This window comes from Ipomoea triloba, chromosome 15, assembly GCF_003576645.1.
Source record: "Ipomoea triloba cultivar NCNSP0323 chromosome 15, ASM357664v1".
In the NCBI taxonomy this organism is placed as follows: Eukaryota; Viridiplantae; Streptophyta; class Magnoliopsida; order Solanales; family Convolvulaceae; genus Ipomoea; species Ipomoea triloba.
Window position 1 is genome coordinate 5,235,026 of NC_044930.1, and position 22,113 is coordinate 5,257,138.

The 22,113-nt window shown below is 33.2% G+C and overlaps 4 protein-coding genes across 5 annotated transcripts; 2 read left to right on the forward strand and 2 right to left on the reverse strand.

Moving 5' to 3' along the window:
- Nucleotides 1-671: 671 nt before the first annotated feature.
- On the forward strand, nt 672-5,550 carry LOC116006635 (putative tRNA (cytidine(32)/guanosine(34)-2'-O)-methyltransferase). The gene is made up of 12 exons (XM_031247084.1): nt 672-877; nt 2,000-2,080; nt 2,183-2,276; nt 2,778-2,827; nt 2,992-3,041; nt 3,297-3,405; nt 3,589-3,649; nt 3,740-3,792; nt 3,925-4,017; nt 4,162-4,225; nt 4,684-4,791; nt 5,081-5,550. The coding sequence occupies exons 2-12, from the start codon at nt 2,054-2,056 to the stop codon at nt 5,320-5,322; spliced, it is 951 nt and encodes a 316-aa protein (XP_031102944.1). The 5' UTR covers nt 672-877; nt 2,000-2,053; the 3' UTR covers nt 5,323-5,550.
- Nucleotides 5,551-5,679: 129 nt separating this feature from the next.
- Nucleotides 5,680-6,404, reverse strand: LOC116006636 (josephin-like protein). The gene has a single exon (XM_031247085.1). It carries the CDS (start codon nt 6,375-6,377, stop codon nt 6,009-6,011), a length of 369 nt encoding a protein of 122 aa, XP_031102945.1. The 5' UTR covers nt 6,378-6,404; the 3' UTR covers nt 5,680-6,008.
- A 4,594-nt stretch (nt 6,405-10,998) lies between these two features.
- On the reverse strand, nt 10,999-14,083 carry LOC116006065 (protein FLUORESCENT IN BLUE LIGHT, chloroplastic-like). Of its 2 annotated transcripts, none has more exons than XM_031246326.1 (4): nt 13,841-14,083; nt 12,105-12,267; nt 11,537-11,857; nt 10,999-11,446 (listed from the first exon to the last, which is right to left on the reverse strand). In XM_031246326.1, the coding sequence occupies exons 1-4, from the start codon at nt 14,051-14,053 to the stop codon at nt 11,244-11,246; spliced, it is 900 nt and encodes a 299-aa protein (XP_031102186.1). In that variant the 5' UTR covers nt 14,054-14,083; the 3' UTR covers nt 10,999-11,243. The 2 variants fall into 2 exon arrangements, with proteins under 2 accessions (XP_031102186.1, XP_031102184.1); XM_031246324.1 differs by having other exon boundaries at nt 13,823-14,083.
- A 3,156-nt stretch (nt 14,084-17,239) lies between these two features.
- On the forward strand, nt 17,240-20,917 carry LOC116006142 (sulfoquinovosyl transferase SQD2-like). The gene is made up of 11 exons (XM_031246422.1): nt 17,240-17,590; nt 18,245-18,311; nt 18,476-18,546; nt 18,674-18,791; nt 18,915-18,988; nt 19,082-19,137; nt 19,231-19,314; nt 19,404-19,491; nt 19,599-19,676; nt 19,959-20,015; nt 20,204-20,917. Exons 1-11 carry the CDS (start codon nt 17,475-17,477, stop codon nt 20,682-20,684), a joined length of 1,290 nt encoding a protein of 429 aa, XP_031102282.1. The 5' UTR covers nt 17,240-17,474; the 3' UTR covers nt 20,685-20,917.
- The last annotated feature ends 1,196 nt before the right edge of the window (nt 20,918-22,113 follow it).

The following is a 22,113-nucleotide window of genomic DNA, read 5'->3' on the forward strand; positions in this document are numbered from 1 at the left end:
TGAAAATTTGAAAAACATTTTTCAAAAAAAAATTTCAAAAAATGACTCTTTTTCTTTTTGAAAAATAATCTAATTTTCTATTGTTTGACTGAAGGTTAAAAAATTATATATATTTTTCTCTTTCACTAGCTTGAAAATTATGAAATTACATTTTTCTGTTTGGTTTATTTTCTTGAAAATGAACATATTATTTATTTGACTACTATTAACCTTTTTGACTTTGTTAAACAGTCAATAGTGTTTAATTAATGAACTTTTTGTAACAATTTATTGTCTAAACGCTAAAACTCAAAAAGTTGCTCAAAATAGTTTTTTCAATAAGCTTTTTGAAAAAATCATTTTGCATTTAATAAGCTATCAACTAAGAGATAATTGTACTTTTTACATATTTAGAAGCTTAATTGACTTTTCCAATTTAGGGGTTTATTGAATTATTTTCTCAAAAATAAATCTTCAATATACTAAAAAGAAACATTTATTAATGATTCATAATATAATTTCTCAAGTAAATAATTGCTAACTAGAGACCAACCTATTTTTTTTTCAAACCTTTTCTCTCTTTCCAAAAAGAAAAAAAAAAACAAAAACAAACAAACAAACAAACCACCAACATTTTATACTGTGAAACTTGAACTGGCTCGTCGGGTTAGTTAAATATTAAAAAAAAAAAAAATTCTAAAAAACCAAAACCCTCGTCCCTCGTTGCCTCAGGCCGACTAGCCCTCAGCCTCGTTGCCTCTTTCAGACTTGAGCAATCCGATTCGCGGGTCGCTCCCTCTCTGCTGGGAACAGTCGAACAGCGTGCCCGACAGTCGTGGTCGTCGCTACCTTTGTGTCTGACGTGCTTCAGTAACCGAACAGGCGAACATCTGAACCAGTGAGTTTAGTCGTGTGTGTGACTGTGTGCATATTTATTGTAACATTTTTGCCCAATTTTCTGAAAGTTTGATGCTAAGTATGCAACCAGTGAGTATCGATATATATATTATTGAGTTTGTTGTTCTAATTTATTGATTTTTTATACAATTTCTTTAGTGAGATTTAAATTGATTGAATGATGTTTAAATTTACATTTATTGATGTAAATGTGCTCATTTTTGTTAAAATTTGAAGTTCAGAATTTTAAATTTAAAATTTTCAATGAGCTGGCTTATTGACATCCCTAGACTCATACCCACATGCATATATACATAAATTTTTTGATTTTGTTTCATTTTTTCTTTCCAATGTTTTTGGAGAACTGACCTAATTTTTGGCATTTCTCAATTTGTGGAGTATCCTGTAATAGATTTCATCTTTCCCTGTTCAATACTCAACCCATTAATTAGTGTTGGTTGTGTCCAGTAACTGAATAAGCCAAGAAAATCTTGATGGTTTTGCGAGTATTATCATATTGGAAGTATTTCTAGATCCATTTGAGTTGATGAGAACTGGGGATAATTACATTGTACATTTCAAACTCTAGCTTCCCACACTTTACTTATCCAATCATTCATATTATCAATACGTGGAGAATTGGATTGAATTCCTTTCGATTGCTCAGTTATACAAGTAATTTTAGATTTTAGATGTGTTTTGCATATTTGGACTGTTAGTATTTTGTAATTTGATTAGTCTTTTCCTTAATTTTATTCAACACATGGAATTAATTGCAATGTTCTATGAACAAAGAATTTCTGTAATTTATCCTAGTTTTAATTTCTGGCTTCTTGTATTTACTAATAGTGTTGCTATGCATACACCAATTACAGCTACATGAAATGTGATTGTGTTACATCTATAATGCTGATGGACTACATGATATAAAGTTGTTGCAATGTGTGCTTAATTATAGCCAGATTAAATTTGATGCCACTGGTGCCCAGTGTGGTGCCTGTGTGCCACGTGTGCACAAATGTTGCAAAATAGACTTTCACTTTCTCTCTTCTTTGAGCTTTATGTATTTTTATACGATACATGATATGATTTATAAAATTCACTTTAAATTGTTATTGAACAGGATTGAGTTAGGGGTTCCCCTTCACTTGTTAGCAGACTTACAGAAGTTGGGGATATGGGAAAAGCTTCAAGGGATAAAAGGGTACACTGTTTTGTCTGCTCAAATATATGTTGATATGACAAGTTTCATTTTATTTTTTTTCCCACCATATGCCAACTTTTTGTAACTAAATGAACTTTACAGGACATTTATTATCGGAAAGCTAAAGAGGAAGGGTGGCGTGCAAGGAGTGCCTTTAAACTCCTTCAGATTGATGAGGAGTTTAACATATTTGAAGGTGTTTGTTTGAAAATCTAGCAAAACGTTGACTGATTTTAATTCCTTATGAAGTGAAATTAATAATATATTGTTCACTGATGTTTTTTAATTGGGGTGCAGTTCAAGAAGGTGTTAACCACAATCTGGAATTACTTGGAATTATTAAGACACTATTTCCCTTTTAGATGAAGATTAGGGAATTTTTATCATTGGACAATGTGTACGTAGAAAAACTGAAATAGTTGTTGTAACTTAATGCGTATGTATATGGCAATGCTAGCAAGCTTTCGTTTGTCCTATGCTCCCAATTCAGATTTCAAGAAAATGTTTTCCTTTACCTGTTTAGTCTCAATTATTCATTTTTTGATCTCATGAAGTTGGCTATGTGTTATTATATTTGAAAACTATATGAAGATGGCAGGTTTTCATTTCATTATAATGTCCCCAATTAAGATTTTTAGCAAATGTTTATCTTGATTTCTTGATTTCTTGAAATGGACTATATGATATATATTTGCAGGGGTGAAACATGTCGTGGACTTGTGTGCAGCTCCTGGTAGCTGGAGTCAGGTATCTAACATTAGTAAAAAGTATTCTTTCCATTGATGATTTGTGTCTTCTTTAAGTCATCCATCTTACTAAGAACTTGGAGACTATTTTATTGTTAAAAACCCTAAAATGCTATTGTGGGACTGAATCGAATAAACATTTGAACTTATCTTTCTTATATATAGGTTTTGAGCCGGAAATTGTATCTCCCAGCAAAGCTGTCCCCAGATTCAACGTATGTGCATTGTTTTGATCTTCATTTATATTTATGTTATTTGTTTTTGTTTTTGTTTTTTTGTTTTTTTGTTTTTTGTTTTTTTTAATTTTCTTTAATAACCGGCATAGAAGTTTGTGGGTTCTTTATCCTGTCACACATACTTATACCAATTTGTTTATATATAAGGCTACCAACTTTATAAATAACAATATCTGATCCTTGTTGCCTAAAGTCTTATAAGCTAAGGTTTTCCCTTTTGCTATCATTTGCCAGGGACAATGATCTCCCACTTATTGTAGCCATTGATTTGCAGCCAATGGCTCCAATTGAAGGTGTGATTCAAGTACAGGGTGATATAACAAATGCTAGAACAGCTGAAGTGGTATGGGCTTTTACCCTGCTTTCTTTCAGAAATGTTTTTGTTTTGAGAGTTTGGGTGGGAATAATACATTGTCGTAATATAAATATGGTGCTCTGAGCCTCTGACATATAATTAAATAGGATAAGTGTTAATGCTAACTTTGCTACTGGTTTGTGAACATCATTTATCTTATTCTCTCATCAGGTAATTAGACATTTTGATGGATGCAAAGCTGACCTGGTTGTTTGTGATGGTGCACCTGATGGTAAGTGTTAAAACTTCACTTACTGTAAGTTGTTAGCATTTCTATTGATTGTGATCTCTGATAGCCTTTGTCTAACTCTTTATCTTGCAGTTACCGGACTCCATGATATGGATGAATTTGTTCAGTCCCAACTCATATTGGCAGTTAGTGCCTCTCTCTCCATATGTGTGTGTTTGTGTCTATATATGTATATGTATCATGTGTATGTATCTATCTATCTTTGTTATTGACTTTTTCTCTTGACCAGCATCTTTGTCACTGAAATGGCCTTGCAGGGTTTGACAATAGTTACTCACATACTAAAAAGTGGTGGAAAGTTCATAGCAAAAATTTTTCGAGGGAAAGATACAAGCCTTCTTTATTGTCAGGTTAGTTGCTTACATTTATATCCTCTTAGATGAGTTTTTGTATAAGATTTTACAACTAATCCGACGTATATATCCTCATTTTTGTTAGTTCAGCATTACTGTATCTTACTAGTGTAGTTTCTCATGTATTGGTTTTTAATGCAGCTAAAACTTTTTTTCACTGAAGTTACTTTTGCTAAGCCCAAAAGCAGTCGTAATTCAAGTATAGGTAAGTAGCAACTCCTTTCTCCCATTTTTGTGTAGAATTTGCCATAATAAAGCCTCTATAATAGAGGTGGCCCGTGGCCATGTGAATCTGTGATTGCCCATACCCTCACAGTTGTAGGAAACTAATAGTAAGTACTGGTGTTAGGATCCTTAATGGAGCAAGATAACCCTAAAAAGCTGTTTTTAATACTTTATTAAATAGATTTTGTAATCATTTACTTAAATAAGAAAGAATCCACCCTCCAAAAATTTGTGGTCCACAGAACCCTAATAAATCGTTGATACTGGGATCATTGTCTTAAAATCAAAGAAATGTAATACTTGTCAATGGCAAGGTAGAAAATTTTAGATTTGCTGTATTCTGGTAGGTAGTCCAATGTGTTCAAATGGAAGGGGAATATCAAATACTATTTGTAGAAAATGATTTTGCAGCTAAGCCATATGTTGTATCAAGTGCAGAAGCATTTGCTGTCTGTGAGAACTATTCTCCTCCTGAAGGATTTAATGAGAAAGACCTGTATCGTCTCCTTGAGAAGGTTGGAAGTCCATCTGGTGTAGAGGATCTAGGTAATTGCTGCTCCCATACCCCCCTATATTCTTTCCAGTATTAATGCTTCTCATCATTTCTCAGTTTCCACTTTTCCGATGCACTTTGTTCCTTTAACTGATTGTTTTTTTATGGCGCTGTTGTCAGCTTCTTTCTTTTGTCGTACTTTTCAGCTGTTGATTTGATTCCCTGCTTGATAAGTCAATTATGGCCCAAAATTCAGCGGCTAGAAAAGTACTTTTGCATAAATATGTATCTGCATTTTATGTCAAGTACTCAAGTTGTGAATTTTCATTTGTTACGTGGCAGATTGTAGTAGTGGATGGCTGGAAGGACCAAATAAGGTGTATATCCCATTCTTGGCTTGTGGAGACCTCAGCGGGTATGACTCTGACCGCTCATATCCCCTTCCAAAAAGTGCAGATGGAACTTATCAGAGCTTAGATCCTGTACAACCTCCAATTGCACCCCCTTACAAGAGAGCTCTCGAAATGAAGAAAGCTCAAAGCCAGGGTGTCCGGGATCTCGAGAAGCTTTCCCTTGGCCCCTAAAAGTATTGTATCCACAAATAGTTTCATGTACTAATTTATAAACCACAGGGCATGGACAGAAGGCTTTTGTTTGTAGTGGTTGGTGCTGGATGAGTCATTTTTTTGGTGTACCATTTATGAGGTTTTGAAATTTTGAAAACTACTGATTCTTTGTACTTGTGAACCTTTAAACCCAACAGGAAAGAGATTTGAAATGTTGCATTGATATTCAGATCTTGTGGGATGAAACTAATTCCGTCAAGTTTCAATTGGTTTCATTTGTCTGGACTGTTTAGGGTGTTAAAGTAATGCTAGACCTGCCTATAGTGTGCAATCTCAGGTTCATTTAAGCTTGTTCTTTTTCTTAAAACATTTGACTACAGGCAAATGCAGTATCATAAAAAAGTGTAACAAACAAATTATATGAGAAAGAGTTGTTGAAGAAAACAAAATAGTAGAAAATCCACACTGGAGCTCTGCCAATGAAAGACAGGCATTGGTCCAAAAACAACACTCTCTCTCCTACTGCCCTGCTTCTAAGCTAGCCATGCCAAAAACAACAAATCTCTGTAAAATTTCTTACATGAAAACACTGAATCAACGAATCAACAAACTACTCTCTTTCTCTCTCCTGTTCTTTCTTTACTTTTTTTTTTGGTGGGGCTAAATTTACACAAGAGTTTCCACTCTATACCAGGAAACTAACCTTAAAAAGAACTGGAAACCGAGCTTGATCTGGGCAAAGACGAAGAAGAGTTCAAGAACTCAATGCAATCCTCAATAGCCTCAGCTCTCTGGGAATCAACCAGCGTTTCTGCATAAGACCTGGACCTTACCAAGCTACTAGCAGAAGAAACTTTACGCGACGATCTCTTCCTATTAGAACTCGACATCAAACGGACGGCTTTCGACATCTTGGCTCCTAAGCTCTTGAGAAATCTGGCCGGCATAAACAGTGAAGACTTCTGGGGGAATTTGAAGCTCCACACTGGTGTTGTCACCCTCTCCTTGTTTCTCCCAACTTTTACTGCTCTTTCGTATTCGCCTTCTGGGCTGAAAATCACTCTCTTGCTCATTTTCTAGAATCTTGCTGGAGTGGGGAGGGTGGGAGTGGGGTAGGGGGGTGGTAGGCAGAGTAGTTGTAATATGGAGAAGAGAGGAGGGTGAAATGATGAAAGGAGGTATTTATTGAAAATTGATGAGAGGGAAAGAAGGTCTTACCAACTCCAAATTTATGGAATTAATGAATTTATGGGATTGATGGGTTAATCCAGCTAAGTTAGTCGGACTGTTAGCTTTATAATCACAATATAGTAATTTATTAATTTTTTTTTTCTTTTGAGCCGAAACACGAGAATTATGTGATGTCATGTATTTTATAAAGTTATATTTGATGTTTTATTAAAAAATATTTTTAAAAAATAATTTTATAATATACTATAAGATTCAAAGAAGCATAGGATATGAACACCGCACTTAATTGTAATTAAAATTTTAAATATTTGCATCTTTTTAATTATTATCAATTAATTTTATTCTTTTGTGATAAAGTCGGTCAATGAACCACTCATAAAAATTGTAACATTTATTACATGCTTTGGAAAAATATTCATTAAAAATTTTGTTTAAATAACGTTTTCTTGACGGGATTCTTTCAAAAAAAGTGGGAAATAGAATTTTATTCCCTATTTCAAATGGGTTGACCGTTGACCAGTTCTGAACAAGAGTTTAAAGCAGTAGTATATATTCCTTCTAAAAAAAAATTTAAAAATTAAAAAAGAAAAAAAAAAAAACCAAAACAGTTAAACACAAGAAAGGGGTTACAACTTACAACTAATAAAATCCCCAAAAATTATGCCCAAACTTTTAAATCATTGCATTCCAAATTTAGTTTTTAAAATGATATATAAGTTTCAACCCTAAACTTAAGGCTCTCACTGCTCTTTGTCTTGAAGATGGATGAAAGAGGTAAATCGTCGGATGTGCTTCAATTGGCTTATATATCATGGGCGTAGAGTCTGGTGCAGCGTAAAATACTCATGTGGCATCTTGGGACCCCTCTTACCCTGCGGACCAGCCTTATCCCTCATATGTGTCATACTGGTTTCACCATCCCATGGGCTCATAAGGGAAACGACAATAGCTCCCGACCAGTTGTGCCCTTCAAATTGCACCTCTTCATAGTCAAGTCCAAGACTAGTGACAAGCTCCCCAACTTAACTGGGTCGGCATGCTTGACTCGACCATACCTTAGCGTCTAAAGCAAAATTCACCTTGCCGCTATTGTCTCCCCCTACCCATCGCGCGTCAAGCTAGCCAGTTGGCCCATCCATTCATTGAGTCTAACACGGTTACGCAAAACAAGGTGTGACATATAGGCCTCTAAATACTTGTACACTAGTGTTTACAACAAGTCCAAATCAATACCTTGTGGTCCTTTGTAGAATGATACATACTTTGTTAGATATGATATACTTATTGGATCCGAACTTTCACGAACACTATACCACAATTTGAAAACAATAAAAATTTTCAACGTACTTCTCACACTACTAGTTTAGCTATTATCAATCTCCTTGCTTAATGTTACTTATTCATTTAATTTAATCCTTATCTACATTTTTACTTAAAAAACGTTGTATTATACTATTATATATACAATGCCGCAAAATATTGTTTAATGCTACAATTTTGTGAAGAAAACTGTGTTTTAGTTAGATGTACACCTAGCGTTAGTTAATAATCTTATAGGGATGTATAAACAAACTTGACATGTGTGTGTATATAGACATGATTGAATTTGATTTGTTCAAGATGGACCAAACGTGCATGGAAGGCAATCATAAGGTTGCATTAAAAAAAGAGAATATCCATTGCCCTATTTTTCTTCAAAAGTTGAAGAAATATCATTTTCACATCATTAATCAATTCAAATTATTCATTTTTTAAAAATGTGATTTTTTTTTTTTTTGTTGAAATTTGAAAACACACACATATACATGGTCTTGGAATCAAGAATGATGTCTGAAGAAAAAATCTGAGGATAGAGGACAAGCTGAGTATGAAGAACAACAGGCAGGAAATTGTGTTGCAAAAATCAAGAAAGAAAACAAAAATAGGGTTTTGGTCAAAAAGGAAAAAGGGGGTGGGGGGTGGGGTAGTGGGGGCAGGGTGTGTGAGGAATGGGAAAAAAGTGAATTGATGAAGATGGTAGAAAGAGTAGAAGACTATGGTGAATAAAGAGACAAGAAATGATGATTCTCTTCTCTTCATCAGCTTTTGCTTTAGAGAAAATGTTCCCTCTCTTGCCCTAACCCTCTCCCCTTTTCAATTTTCATTCTATTCTCATATCACATTTCTTTGGACTCTCCCCTTTTCATTCATCTCTATGTATATATGTTTTGTATTTATGACAAGGCCATGATATGGTATTTGAGATATTTTTTTATCATATCATTTTTTATTTCTCAATTTTTTCTTTCAAATTGATGAAGTTCAGTTCGAAATGTTGTCAATTCCACCAAATTTCACCGTTCTTCATACGAGAACTTTTTTTTTTTTTAATTTAATTTTGTCGATTCAGAAAGACCAAGAGTTGTCGAAATACTAGTCAAGAATAGCAAATAATAAAAAAGAATCACCTTGGTCAAGGAATCAAAAATGAGATTAATTCTTACAAATTATTATATATTTTCTAAATTTCTAAACAGCTAATCAACTTTTTGTTTTTATTTTATTTTATTTTAATTCACGCATAAGTATGTTTTTTATCCATTTTATTATTAAATTAAATTAATATGTAAGACTTTCTATTCTAATGCGTAAATTTTATAACATGATATGCATGTCCTTATCTCTTTAGCTTGAAGTGTAAACCTATTATTATAAACACATTTTACAAATTATTGCTCTCTTATATTAAACCATACACATAACACATACATTAACATACATGCATCATTTCCATCTTCATTATGGGTAATAATAACCAAATTGATTTTCATATAAATACAAATCATCATACATTAAAGTTAAAAATTTTTTTCTTCTTTAGAACAGTATTTTCCTCTTTCTCACTTGAGAAACAATCATATATTCTCAAATCTTATCCGATCCATGGATTCTCAATTTTGCATCTTCCTCCTTTCTTTGAGAAAAATTTTGCTTTTTCCTTTTATTTTTTTTAGCAAGCTAACATGATACGGTTGTTGAAAAATTGACTCGTAAATACATAGTCATTTTGAATTATAATTTAAAGTAGAATCTATTAATGATTTTTTTAAAGCATGCACCACTTGACTAAAATGTTTCCTTGTGAAGAAGTAACTATCAATTTTGAATTATTAGAGATCTCGGTTGTAAAGAAGTGAAGTATGTAGCAGACAATTTTGAATTATTAAAAATCTCGGGAATAGAATATGCATTAAAAAGAATCACGTTACACGGAGAAAAATGCATGAAAAAGAATCGCATTACACGGAGAAAGACCAAGTGATATGTAACACATGGTTTAAAGTTTGATATTGGATTTCCTACCATAGATTTTGAATGCAACAAAGAAATGTTGTGCTGACGTGGTTCCTGATAAATATGATGTTGGTATAATATTAAAGAAAAATATGATTCAAATATTGAATAAAAGAAAAGGGAATTCTTTATTCAACTATTTGCAGTCAATCTTCGTAGGTATTGTGAACTGATGACAACAACAAAAAAAAAAAAGGTACTTTTTTATTCAGATTTCTGATTGATCTCAAATTTGGTTTTATCTACTGAAAATTTTCATTTCAGTTTCAACATTTGATATTAATGGAAATTTAATGTCACGGGACTTATATAAGAGGGGGTCGATCAATATTCCAATATTGATTTGACACATCTTTTGAATAGTGGGATAAGAATATTATCCTCCCTCTGTCCCATTTTACTTGTCATATTTATTATTCATTGGTCAAACCAATTCTTTATTTTTTACTTATTTTCTTTCGTAATTTTTTATTATTTTTAAATTTAATTTTTTGTGTTTAATAGTACTTTTAGTGTAGTTTCTAAATATATAAATTTTATAATTTAATGCTAAACTTAATATTATAAAAAATTGGATTAAAAATTACTTCAGTCAAACCTCGTTAAACGAACCAGACAACCATTTTGGAACGGAGGTAATATATGTTTTCAATTTGAGTCTTTTTTTAAGAGACAAGATTTATCTTGACATTTTGTCTAATTAACAATTTTTACTCGTGATATGCAATAATAAATACCCTATATTATTACTCAATATTATACTATGTAAACAACAACAACAATAATATTTGTATTATAGGAAGTCCTAAAGAGGGACATAGTGTTTATAAAGAGGACCAATAAGTTGTGGTTGGACTAGGGAGTTGAATGGTTGAGGTGAAGGAGATAATGATTGTAGTTACTTGATTATTTGCCTTTAATTTGTTTACAAGTACAAAAACAACGGCAGATATATGATTTTTGGACTAGGGTTTACAATGAAATATGAACCTTGATTCATGTTACAGCAATTGCCTTGTAAGTGTGTAAATCATAAATGTAAAGAAGGCAATTTTGTGAGCTACTTTTAGTCAAGTATCCTGAAACCAATTCAATTCTTATCCCAAGCTTAAAGTCCCCTAATCCAGGGTTTCAACCAAACAAGGAATACAATTAGAGCCACCACCCACAAACCATTAATAAGCTTTTGATTTGGATAATGACAATAAACAAAGAAAAAGAGTTTTCTTTTAGACTTTGGCAAACATCATTAATTAACTCAGACACTAACTCAGACAAGTGTGGGAGGCAAACAAAAAGCAGACCATAGAAAACAAAGATTAGTTTTCTGGGGGAATTTAGAATTCCAGCCAACTAACTGTGACTACTAACAAATTAACATTATACTACCAAGAGGAAAAAGAGAAGAAAACTGCTCAATCTGACTGTAACCTCGAAATATATTGATCATAGTACTTTGCAGCTCGCTCCAGATCACCAAGCTCGGTGTAGCAGTCAGCTATTGCTCCATAAGCTTCGGTATTCCCAGAGTCCTCTTTCTCCCGTTCTGAAATGTCGAGAACCATAGAATGGTATTTGATGGCTTCCCGATACTTTCCCTGCCTTTGCAGTGATGCACCTAAGAAGACAAGGTTCGTCAAAATGTTCAGAGAGTTTGTCATTCTTAAGTAAAATAGTAGGGAGTATATGTGTATGAGATATTGCACACCTAAACCCCTTGCAGCCTTCTTCTCCTCTATTGAATCTTTAAGATCTTTGGCAAGATCAAGGGCTTTCTTAAACTCCGAAAATGCTTGCTTTGGGCCTTGGTTTCTCAAGAAACTCTTTCCGCTTCTAAGACAAGATAGTAGCTGCTCTTTCCTTGGATCAACAATCACTTCGCTTTCTGGTATTCTTGCACCAGCTGGAGCGTAACTCAAGCTTGGTGCATAAGATTCGATTTTAGCTTGCCTTTTTAATGCCGCATTGATCTGAAGCAGTTGTTCATTCAACCGCTTCAGTTCTCCTTTCCTCTGGCGTGCAAGTAACCCTGCAAACACAAAAGTATAAGAATTAAAGGAAATCCCCGCCCGTCTGCCCCAAAAGAAGAAAAACTTATGAGTTCTTTCACATAATAGTTCTGGCACAGCATTTCGTTAGGTGGGACAACTAATTAAATTAATTCACAGCAATCTATAACAATTTGTTATTTGTCCCAAAAAAATAATCCCAGAAAGCTAGCATACTGACATAAAGAAAAAGAAAAAGACTATTTTTGAAGCACCTTTCATCCTTACCTCCAACTGCGGCCCCGATTAGAGATACAAAGAGCAGCAAGGGCATGCTAAAATCAGATTTTTCTACTTCACATGTTTCCGCCAGCGCTTCTAGAGGTGTAACTATCATCAATGCATTAGCAACAATCAGTGTTGCTGGGCGTAACATAAATGGAAATATTTTCTGCCACGTAAATGATTTGATGAGCAACAGCTTGTACACTATTATTGTTCAAGAATATTTGAAATCCTTGTGAATAAGGGCATGATAAAATCAGATTTATCTACTTCACATGTTTCCACTAGTGCTTCTAGAGGTGTAACTATCATCAATGCATTAACAAGAAGTTTTGTTGGGCCTAACATAAATGGAAATATTGTGCCACATAAAAAATTTGATCAGGAACAGATTAATTGTTCACTATTATTATTCAACAATATTTTATATTTGGAATCCAAGCAAATAAAGGAATTGGATGACAATTTTTACACTTCTACTTCTCTGCGGAATTTCAATCTTCAGATTTTAGACTACTGAATAAGCTAAGTACATGTTAAGAGTAATAAATTAGAATTGAAATGGGAAGAACATTTAGACTTATAATAATAGTTGCTAAATCTAAAATTTCAGTTGAAATGATTTGATCTCTTGTTAACTATCTAATGATCCTTGAATAAAGCTTCAACGAATCAGACCAAATATGATACATCACATACATAAATCATGATCCTCGTTGAAAAGAATTAATGGGGCTATATAAAACAAAATATAGGCAAATGTGCATAGAACCACTTTGTCAAGGGTGACTAAACAGGAGAATAAGGTCCACCTTAAGTAGCCAAAATTGCAAATTGATTAGACACGATCCAAAACTCGAACAATATAAGCAAAACAAGAAGTGCATAAGAAGGAAAAAGTTTCTCACTTATCTACAATTGGGTCATTGAACTTTAAAGTGTGCAATTAAACCATTAAACAAGTAAAATATGTGCAATTGAGACATTTTTCCAAAATTTTCCAGTAGAATTCAATCACATTACTTACATGGTATGCACTAAGAACAGTCATTTCCTCCGTCATACTAGTTGGGATGAAAGATTGAAATGTTTTCAACTTCAATTGCATTAAAAGAAATCATAAAAATGTCCCAATTGCACATATTTTGCTTGTTTAATGGTTTGATTGCAAGTTCAGTGACCCAATTGCACAAAAGCGATAAGTTCATTAACCTATTTGACACTTGTTCCTAAGAAGAAAGACCTTGACAATTCAAAAGCTAAGCATATAAGGCATGATTGCCAGCACAGTGAACCTTAGTTCTTGACAGTTTGTAATGTCCTAAAACATGCAGAATTCAATATGAAGAACTCTATTCATGCTTCAATCGAAATATATAAAATCTGCCTAACCAAATGCCAAATGTTAATTCCAGTGAGTTACATTTGTGTGACTCATGAAAAGATCAAACAATGGCATTCCTTGTACTCTTTATTTCAGTTCACTCACATTAGTTTTCTACTCTAAAAGGCACACAAAGCAGCATAAATGTAATAAATCTAAATATGTCCCAAGATTATATCCCATTCAAGAATTAAACTATAATAAGTCTTAAATATGGCAGCATTAAAACAAACAACTGACAGATTTTTTTCCCCCCAGTTCAGCAAAAGAACACACACACACAACTGGCAATGCAATTATAGGAAAATGGTCACATAAGGAAACTAAAAATTAGTACTTTGATTTCTACTGGTACCCATTCGGTAGATTTTTTGGAATTTCTTTCCACAGCCATTCCCTGCTCATTCTTGAGCTGCCTATCGCTTAGAGGGGCGAGTGTTGCAGAGATGGTGACCAAATTGGGTTTTGCAGTGTGGGTTTTGGGGATGGAAAAGGAAGATGAAGAAGCAGCATGACGGCAAAGACTCCTCCTCGGCAGAAGCCCTTGCTGCACCACCATGATCCTCATTGCTTCTCTTCTTTTCGGTTTTGGATTTCTGATAACATTTGGATAAAAGATACTCCGTATTTCGTAAGAGACAAAATAAATAAATTAATTAATTAAATTAAATTTTAAAAATTAAAATATGTAAAACAATGGCTACTAAAAGGTAATTTCAGTCAAGCTATCAGGTTATTGATTTGATAACCACAAGATTTTAAATTTGACTCTCAATATAAACAATCTATTTGTTTAATTATGAATTTTTCTCGTAATAAAATAAAAGAACAGGTACAAATTTGAGAGTCATGATCAGGTGCGGCCGTGCGGTTCACACCACTCAATGTTAAGAAACACACCACACAAATATGCATTGTGCTGTGTTTCTTAACATTGTGGGTGTTTCTTAACATTGAGTGGTGTATTTCATAACATTGAGTGGTGTGTGACCGCAAGGCCGCACGGAAGAGCACGGCCGCATTTGAACCAAAATCACAAATATGATATCAAACTATTTAGAAAATATCAATTAAACCATTGAACTTTAAAAAGCTCAAAATTAGTCCATGAATTCAGAAAAAAATTGCAATTAACATTTTTAGCAAGTCTGCTGACACGGATTGCCACGTGCAACGTGTAATAATATTTTAAGAAAATGTACAAATAGCCATCGAACTATTCGAAAATAATAATTGAGCCACTAAACTTGAAAAAAATTCTAAATTAATCTATGAACTTGAAAAAAGATGATTTAAATTTTGTGAAAGTTGTGTACATTATTATTAAAATATATATAACTTTTTTATTTCTCTATATTATTCAAATATGATAATTAAAATTTATCACTTTAGAAATTGTGAAATATAATTTGAATTTATTTTTAAATTTATCAATATTTTAATATTGAACATGATTTTTCGCGTATTGCTATAATAAGTTTAACTCTTGCATAATATTGTCTTAAACAATGTGATGATCAAATTAGTTGAAATTGAAAATTAGGAACTACGTTAATAGTTGAGAAACATTTGAGGGACCAAAATAGTAATTTTTTCTTAATAATATAAATTCTTTTACTATCACATCAAGAAGTTATTGAAAGTGAATTTAGAAGAAAAAGTTACTCCTTTTTCATTCAAATATCTTTGCTTGAAGCCCGGAGAAAGTTTGGGGTTTCTATAATTCTATTGTCCATTGCTCATAGAGTTTTGCCATGCATACTCTCAAATTTTACTTCATTAATTATACTACTTCATGTGATAAATAGGGATAGAATATTTTCATTTTGTGACTTTGAGAAAAAAATTATTTACATAAAAGATTTGAGAATAAGGAATAAAAAGGGAAAATGGTCAAATAGACCCCTAAACTTTACACCAAAAGTAAATTATGCACTCAACTTTAAAATGCGCAATTAAGCCCTCAAACATGTCAAATTGAGACAATAAAGCCCAAAAATAGATACATGACATGTTATTGCAGGTCATTTGTATCCGGCGACCGGCGTGGACGTCGGTCGCCTGAAGTTTCCTTTCATCGTTTGTGACATTTTTCGGTAATTTTTGACAGGTAACCTATTGATTACCGATAAACTTGACTTATTTGACCAAAAATAACATATTTGAAGGCTTAATTGTACCTTTTTAAAGTTTATATATCTAACTGACTTGTGGTATAAAGTTTATAGTCCTATTTGACCATTTTTTCGAATAAAAATTATAAGTAAAATTGGAAATACATACGGAGTAATATTTTTCTTGCCCATATGGCCCAACACCAGTGGAACAGACAGTATTGTCACTTTGTCAGACAGCTACATTATCAGATGTTTCTATACACATTTACCATTGGTTGAAAATTTGTGACATTGTAATGATGTGGATAATATATTTTAATTGATTTAAAAATCAAATCTCAAATTCTAAAGCAAGAATGTAATGTTTTGACTCTTTAAATATTGAATTATTTGTAATTTTAAGTTGATGTGATTGGTGGCACTCAAACAAGACCCTGTGATTATCAAATACTCCGTAGCAATTATCAATTTCTTCAAACTTAAAGATCATTGTACATTAAAAGTGCATATAAGAGAACAATTAAAATAATTAAAACTTTCATTGTTTCAATCACGAAAAGATAATAATTTGTTAGAACAATGAGATTGAAGAAGCTTAATTAATTTCAGCATTGACATTGGTAATTAATTAATCATTTTAAATGTAATCTTAAAAGTTATAGCATCAATAATATTGGTCAATGATGTGATGGCAAGGAAACAAGTATATGCTTAATTAGTGTTCCAAAACCATGATTTGGACAGGTGTTAGAAGTGTGAAAGAAGCTGAGATGGTAGTAGTGGATAAAAATGTAGTAATCATTTTCATTGTTCAATGGACGCTCAGATTCTCTTCCAACTTTGCACGCACTCCCATCTCTTGCCATGCTCCAGTGGAATGAATCTACTGAATTTATTTTTTTTAGAGTACTCTCAATCTACTGAATTTATTTTTCAAAAAGAGTACTCTCAATCTACTGAATTTATTTTTTTTTAGAGTATTACAACTTAGTATTGCCTACTGAAGCACAAAAGCACTAAAACTCGAACCCACTCCCATCATCCATGTAGGACTGTAAACTGGGACACCGGATGCCACTAGACCACAAGATCTTTGGCATTAGCTACTATTTAATTAATTCTAATCAAATAACTTTGTATCGATTCTTTAAGATTGACCAGACAAGATAACTATGGCTTTCCATGTTCCAAGGCATTCGTTTCACATTATTTATTTACAATCCTACGATCATGTCTTCCATCTTCTGTTTTATGGCGTGCTTGATTGGAAGAAGAGAATTTAAAAGGAGAAAATTATAATTTTATGTGAAATAATAATATGAAAATAAAATGAGAATTTAAATTTTAGTATTTGATTTGTAAGAATAGAATTACTTAGATTTTCAGTGTTGCATATCAATGAAAATTAAAATATAATAAAAATATTAAGATTAAAATGTCCATATGTATTATGGCAGATAAATGAAATATCAACTTTAGATTAGAAAAGGTAATGAAAATTTTGTCTCAATATCTCCTTTTTTTTTCATTTTTCTTTTTTTCCTATAAACTGTCAAATTAAAATACCAATAAATTTGTTTACGTTTAAAATGAGGTGAAAGTAAAATTTTAATTTCTTCCCACTAAACAGGAAGAGAAATTTGCTTGACATTTACGACCAAACGAGCTGATACAGTTTTACCTCTCCATCTACCTTCTCCACCTGCTTTTCTTCTTCATGTGTACCCTCAAGTTTTCTCCAAGTTTCTTGCTTTTCTGCTTAAAGAACAAGAGTGGTCGGGCTTTTTAAGCGTAAAGAATGAGTCTTTAAAGTGGGAGAAGCGTAAAGGGGAGGTAGAAAGAAAGAAAGAGAGACCCTTTGTTGAGGGCAAGATGACCATTACAGAGCATAGAGATGAACAGGAGGAAAGCCCTCCTCCTTTGCTTGAAGCTGATATGAGTTCAGGGCCTAGGCGTATTGCTCTCTTTATTGAGCCTTCTCCTTTCTCGTGAGTCTTATTTCTGCGGATTTTATTTTTTAAAAATTTGTTTTGTGAGCTGACTTTGATGATGATGTAAATTATGCAGTTTTTGAACCATGGATTATTTTATGATCCATTTGACTTTAAAACAAAAGATAAAAAAAAAATTAATGAGTGGTTGTGATTTAGCTGGAGTTTTCTTGGATGTGTCCTTTAACAAAACATGTTTCTCCCCTTCATATAACTACATTTACTTTACATGTGCAACATCAAGTGTAGTAAATTTGTCATCTTCCAGTTAATCTGGTATTCTTCTCTTGGATGAGGGAAGGTTTTGATTTAATGCAATGGCATAGTTTTGGAACTATATGAGTATTTGTGCCAAGATTAAGTATTGTGTTAGACTGTCTCACATAATTCTATTAAACATATATTTTAACTAAAAAGTATTATAGATAGTCTCATAAGTCATAACTTATTCTTGTGCCATTGCATAAACTTAACAAATGTAGGTGCTATTGAACTGTGTTTGCTTCATCTCATTGTGCTAAGAAAATGATAAATAATGTGAAGGCTTGTATGCTGGTTCTGATGTTGAGAACAAACTTCTGAGAACTGAGAAGAACACTTAGGCATATGTTGATTAAACTAACCACATATTTTCTTGGGAAAAATGTGCAGTTATGTATCGGGTTATAAGAATCGATTCCAGAATTTCATCAAATATCTACGCGAAATGGGAGATGAGGTACACTCCATCTCTCATTGTACTGCTATTTCTTATAAGTGATAGCCTATTTCGTGATTCTACTTCCTGCTAAACGGATAAGTGGTTTCTTGATTAGGAATTCAATTCTAATTTCTTAGACAAGAAAATGTGAATTGAGCAGGCTTGTTGAATATCTGATGCAGGTAATGGTTGTGACAACACATGCAGGGTTGCCTGAAGAATTCTATGGAGCAAGACTAGTAGGATCACAGAGGTGTTAAGTGCTTGATTCATATGCTTGTTTACTGAATATTTATGTACCCATGTTTCAGCTGTTATATTATAAACTATTGACTTCTCAACATATTATAATCTTCTAATAGGTTTTTATTTATATCCAGCTTCCCCTGTCCCTTGTACCGAAACGTGCCTCTTTCACTCGCTCTCAGCCCTAGAATAATCTCTGAAGTTGTCAAATTTAAGCCTGACATTATACATTCCACTTCCCCTGGTATCATGGTGAGTTTTCCTTTGCTCCTTATCTAATACTGTTTTTGAATGCGATTTGCTTATTAGGGTGTTTTCGTATTCTTTTCAAGATGTTATCCTTTTTGTATTATGACATTTTCCATTGGCTTGTAGGTATTTGGTGCTCTCATTATTGCGAAACTCTCGTGCATCCCCATTGTCATGTCTTATCACACACACGTTCCAGTGTATGTCAACCTTTCCTTCGTTCTAATTATATTTTCACACGGAAGAATTTTAGTAGCTTCCATACGTGACATTGATTAGTCCTTTCTCTGCAGATACATTCCAAGATACACCTTTAGTTGGCTGGTCCAACCTATGTGGTTAATTATAAGTATGTGAACATCTAATATCCTGTAATCTTCACTTTGGATTTGACACCTTCATTTCTTTGATAATAATTGAATGTTTATTTATTCTCTGCCAGAATTTCTTCACAGGGCAGCTGATCTTACACTTGTGCCATCTGCTGCTATTGCAAAAGATCTGGAAGCTCACAAGGTAACAGAAGGTGAGAGCTAAGAACTTAAATGGAACTGTATTGACTATCATGATCTTCTTACAATGTTTTTCTGTTGAAATTTCTATCTTCCTTTGCAGCTAACAGAATCCGTTTATGGGACAAAGGGGTTGATTCCGAGAGCTTCCATCCCCGACATTGCTCACATGAAATGAGATTGAGACTTAGGTATGTATTGCTGTTTTCTGTATCGAATTTTCTTCATGCATTAGTTGCTTTTAGTATGACAGTTGAAATATTTACTTTTTCATTTTCGTTTTGTTTCTCATAATTAGCAATGGGGAACCTGACAAGCCATTGATAATCCATGTTGGACGACTTGGGGTTGAGAAGAATTTGGATTTCCTTAGAAGGTACTATGCTATTTTAGCTAAGCGTTAATAATTGCTTGTGCCGTCATTGCCTTCTTCCTAATAGTAGATTATTCTGTTTCTTCTGAGGATAATATGCCAATTCATTGGTTTTAATTATAACCTTAAACACCTGGTGAAATTACAAACTTTTAGTTTAGGTATTGGTCACTGAGGAGCACAAACCTAATACTATAATGTCTGTTATCTATATTTGGAGTTTAAATCTTCATTTTCAGGCTGTAGCTCAACTGCAACATTGACATTTTTGATTCCTAAAAACAGGGTTATGGATAGGCTTCCAGATGCTCGGATTGCTTTTATCGGGGATGGACCATACAGGTGAGTTGCATCATTGCAGAAACTCTGATTATTACTGAACAAAGTTTCTTAGGACAGTAATTTCTTGCAGCAAAAAGGCCAAATTGCGGTTATTTTTGTTGATAGTTGAGTCCATTAGACAATTGTTAGGATTTCCAGTATCTGTCGATTTGCAAAGTGATTACTTTTTTTCCATTTAATCGTTGTAGAGAGGAGCTGGAGAAGATGTTCTCTGGCATGCCTGCAGTGTTTACTGGTATGCTACTCGGGGAAGATCTTTCTCAGGCATACGCCAGTGGAGATGTTTTTGTCATGCCTTCAGAGTCCGAGACGCTTGGACTCGTTGTTTTAGAGGCCATGTCGTCTGGACTCCCCGTGGTGGCTGCTCGTGCAGGGGGGATCCCGGAAATTATTCCAGAAGAACAGCAAGGCAAGATCGGGTACTTGTACAATCCCGGGGATCTTGATGACTGTTTGAATAAACTGGAGCTTCTTCTGTGGAGCCCTGAATTGCGAGAAACAATGGGAAAAGCTGCACGCGAGGAGATGGAGAAGTATGACTGGAGGGCAGCGACGATAAGGATTCGCAATGAACATTACAGCTCTGCAATCTGGTTCTGGAGAAAAAAGAGAGCTCTTTTGCTTAGGCCATTCCAATGGCTATTTAAGTGTTTTTTTCCAGGCACCTGAAACCCAATAATGCCATTCGGATGTTTTTCTTGCAAGCACATCACAATCAGTTGTGGTCTTACTATTGATTGCATTGCATTGTATTGATGTAAATTATACTCCAAATTAGCTATTGTAAACTCATTTGATTGGAATATAGTTTTGAGAATCTTGGTGTTTTGTAAAGAGGCTGGTAAACCTTGCTGTGTAATAACCCGAAAACCACACATATATGAAGTGTTGAGGTCGTTTAATGATTTTTGAGTGCTAAAAATGAACATTTTATATGAACTGTATTTAGGTTAATGGCCAGTACATGAGTTTGTGGATATTATTTTTGTTGTAAATGCATGATGGAGGAATGAGGCCTCAACCCAAAGTTTGTTGGGCCAAAAAGTGGTGTTCCAAGAGTTAATGGGTCTAGAGAGTAATTATAACTTGCAAAATTTTTGGGCCTAGATGGGAAGAAAACAAAGTTAGGAGTGGGAATTGAGTTGAGAAGTAGAGTTAAGAGGATTGAGGCGCAAATGTTAGATGGTTGGTTCAAAAGTGGGACAATGCGAAAAGTTAAAGGGATGGGATAAAAGTGAAAAATAGAAAAAATTTAGGCCCAAAGTATGGCAAGGTATAAAATTCGAGATCATAAGCTGCAAAAGTGAAGAAAGTCAATTGTTATTGTGTGAACAACGATCCAAAAACACATAAATTACATTATTCTAACTCATAAAACACATTATTCTAGCACATAAAGACATAAAGTATATATTATTCTAAATCATTAAATATATTATTTTACCCCATAAATTTTATTATTCTAACACATAAAGTACATTATAAATTATTTTAACTCATAAAATACATTATTCTAACACATAAAGTAAATTATTTTAACTCGTAAAATACATTATCTTATCCCATAAATTTCATTATTCTAACACATATAAAGTACATTATTCTAACACATAAAGTACATTTTTCTAACTCATAAAATACATTATCTCATCCCAAAATATTCATTATTCTAACATATACGCGGAGCAAGATTTTTTTTTAAACATCAAAACGACGTCTTTTTGGACATTAGTCCACATAGAATTTTCCGAAGAAAGTGGGATGGATTAAAACTATATATATATATATATATATATATATATATATATATATAAATTTGGAATAAAAAAAAAGTTTATATTTTGAAAGTAAGCAAACATACATAAATATAATAAAGTGTTCATATATGGTCATAATAATTAACTTCCATATCACTATTATCATTACACAAAAACTCAATGGAGTAGCTCAAGTGACAAGTAAGCTCTTTTTGTTGAAAAAATTTTGAGAAAATGAACGCGGGTGGACCCGGACCGTTAAACGGAGGCGGTGAATTTACCAAAAAAAAAATATCATCACACAAATAATTAGCATGGACAATTGACAACCACTTCTTATG